Consider the following 1,039-nt stretch of genomic DNA (forward strand, 5'->3'; position numbering starts at 1 on the left):
GAGGGGTGATGTCGAGGCCGGCGAACATGGCCCAGGTGAAGACGGCCGAGACGAGGACCTCCACCGCGCCGTACGACGAGTTGAGCGTCGACGCGTTGCCGAGCGTCGTCGCCGTGAAGATCCGGTTGAGCAGCGTCCCGTGCTGCGAGAGCAGCTCGCCGCCAGAGACGTTGTGGATGAGGTTGGCGAGGGAGAGGGTGAATGCGACGAAGAAGGCGAACTGCATCAGCTTGCACCACCGCATGTAGCAGTACACCCCGTCGCCAAACACGCGGAAGCAAGCGAGGTCGCACGACAGCGGCAGCAGCCGCCCCTCCTGGTCGCGCGGCAGGAGCGAGCGGGCGTACTCCTTGGCGCGCTGCAGGTCGGGCTGCGCCACGGCCCGATTGAGCAGCTCGCGCACCGCGCGCCGGACCACATAGCCGCGCCAGCGCGCCTGGACCCGCACGATGAGCCAGCCGTCCCGCTCCAGCTGAGCGCGGCGCGCGAGGTTGCGGCGGACGACGTCCTGCAGCGGCTCCTGCGACGGCTGCCGAGCGTCCATCGAGACGCACCGCGACGTCGGCAGCGGGTGCACGGAGAGCAGCGGCTGGGAGTGACGCGGCATTGGGCCGCTGTGGAGGTCCGTCAGGGCCAGCCGGCTTCCTTCCGCGGCGGGGTTTTTTTCTCTCGATCTCGAGGTTCTCGAGGTGGATATCCTTTGGCCGCGATGGGTAGCGAGGATTGGTGTAACCCGAGCCACGGAGGCGTGTTTTCTGACGGCCGACCGTCAGTGCACGGAGTTGCCCCTTCTCCGACTGCCCCGGCTAGTTCCCGAGGTCGCGCGGGAGTGACCCCTGCGTCCCCCGAGACCTAGCGCGGGGCGCCGCGGCACCAGACCGCGCCGCCAGCGAGGCGAGAGCACCAGCCGACCGGCCGTGACATGGCAGTTAGACGGCGGGACAAACAGCAATCTGTGAGAGCTTGATTGAGCACTTGAGCACTGGATAGTGTGTGTGTGTGTGTGGAGGCAACCGATGCGAGTCGACTGGTGTGTGTC

General features: G+C 67.7%; 1 protein-coding gene across 1 annotated transcript; it reads right to left on the reverse strand.

Annotated features, from left to right (window-relative positions):
- Positions 1 to 26: 26 nt before the first annotated feature.
- Positions 27 to 607, reverse strand: EMIHUDRAFT_259847 (hypothetical protein; the record flags this gene model as incomplete). Its single annotated transcript, XM_005756042.1, has 1 exon — positions 27 to 607. A coding segment is annotated over one exon (581 nt), but the record flags the coding sequence as incomplete, so codon positions are not given.
- Between the last annotated feature and the right edge of the window lie 432 nt (positions 608 to 1,039).

The sequence above is a fragment of the Emiliania huxleyi genome (assembly GCF_000372725.1).
Source record: "Emiliania huxleyi CCMP1516 unplaced genomic scaffold EMIHUscaffold_9918, whole genome shotgun sequence".
NCBI lineage: Eukaryota > Haptophyta > Isochrysidales > Noelaerhabdaceae > Emiliania > Emiliania huxleyi.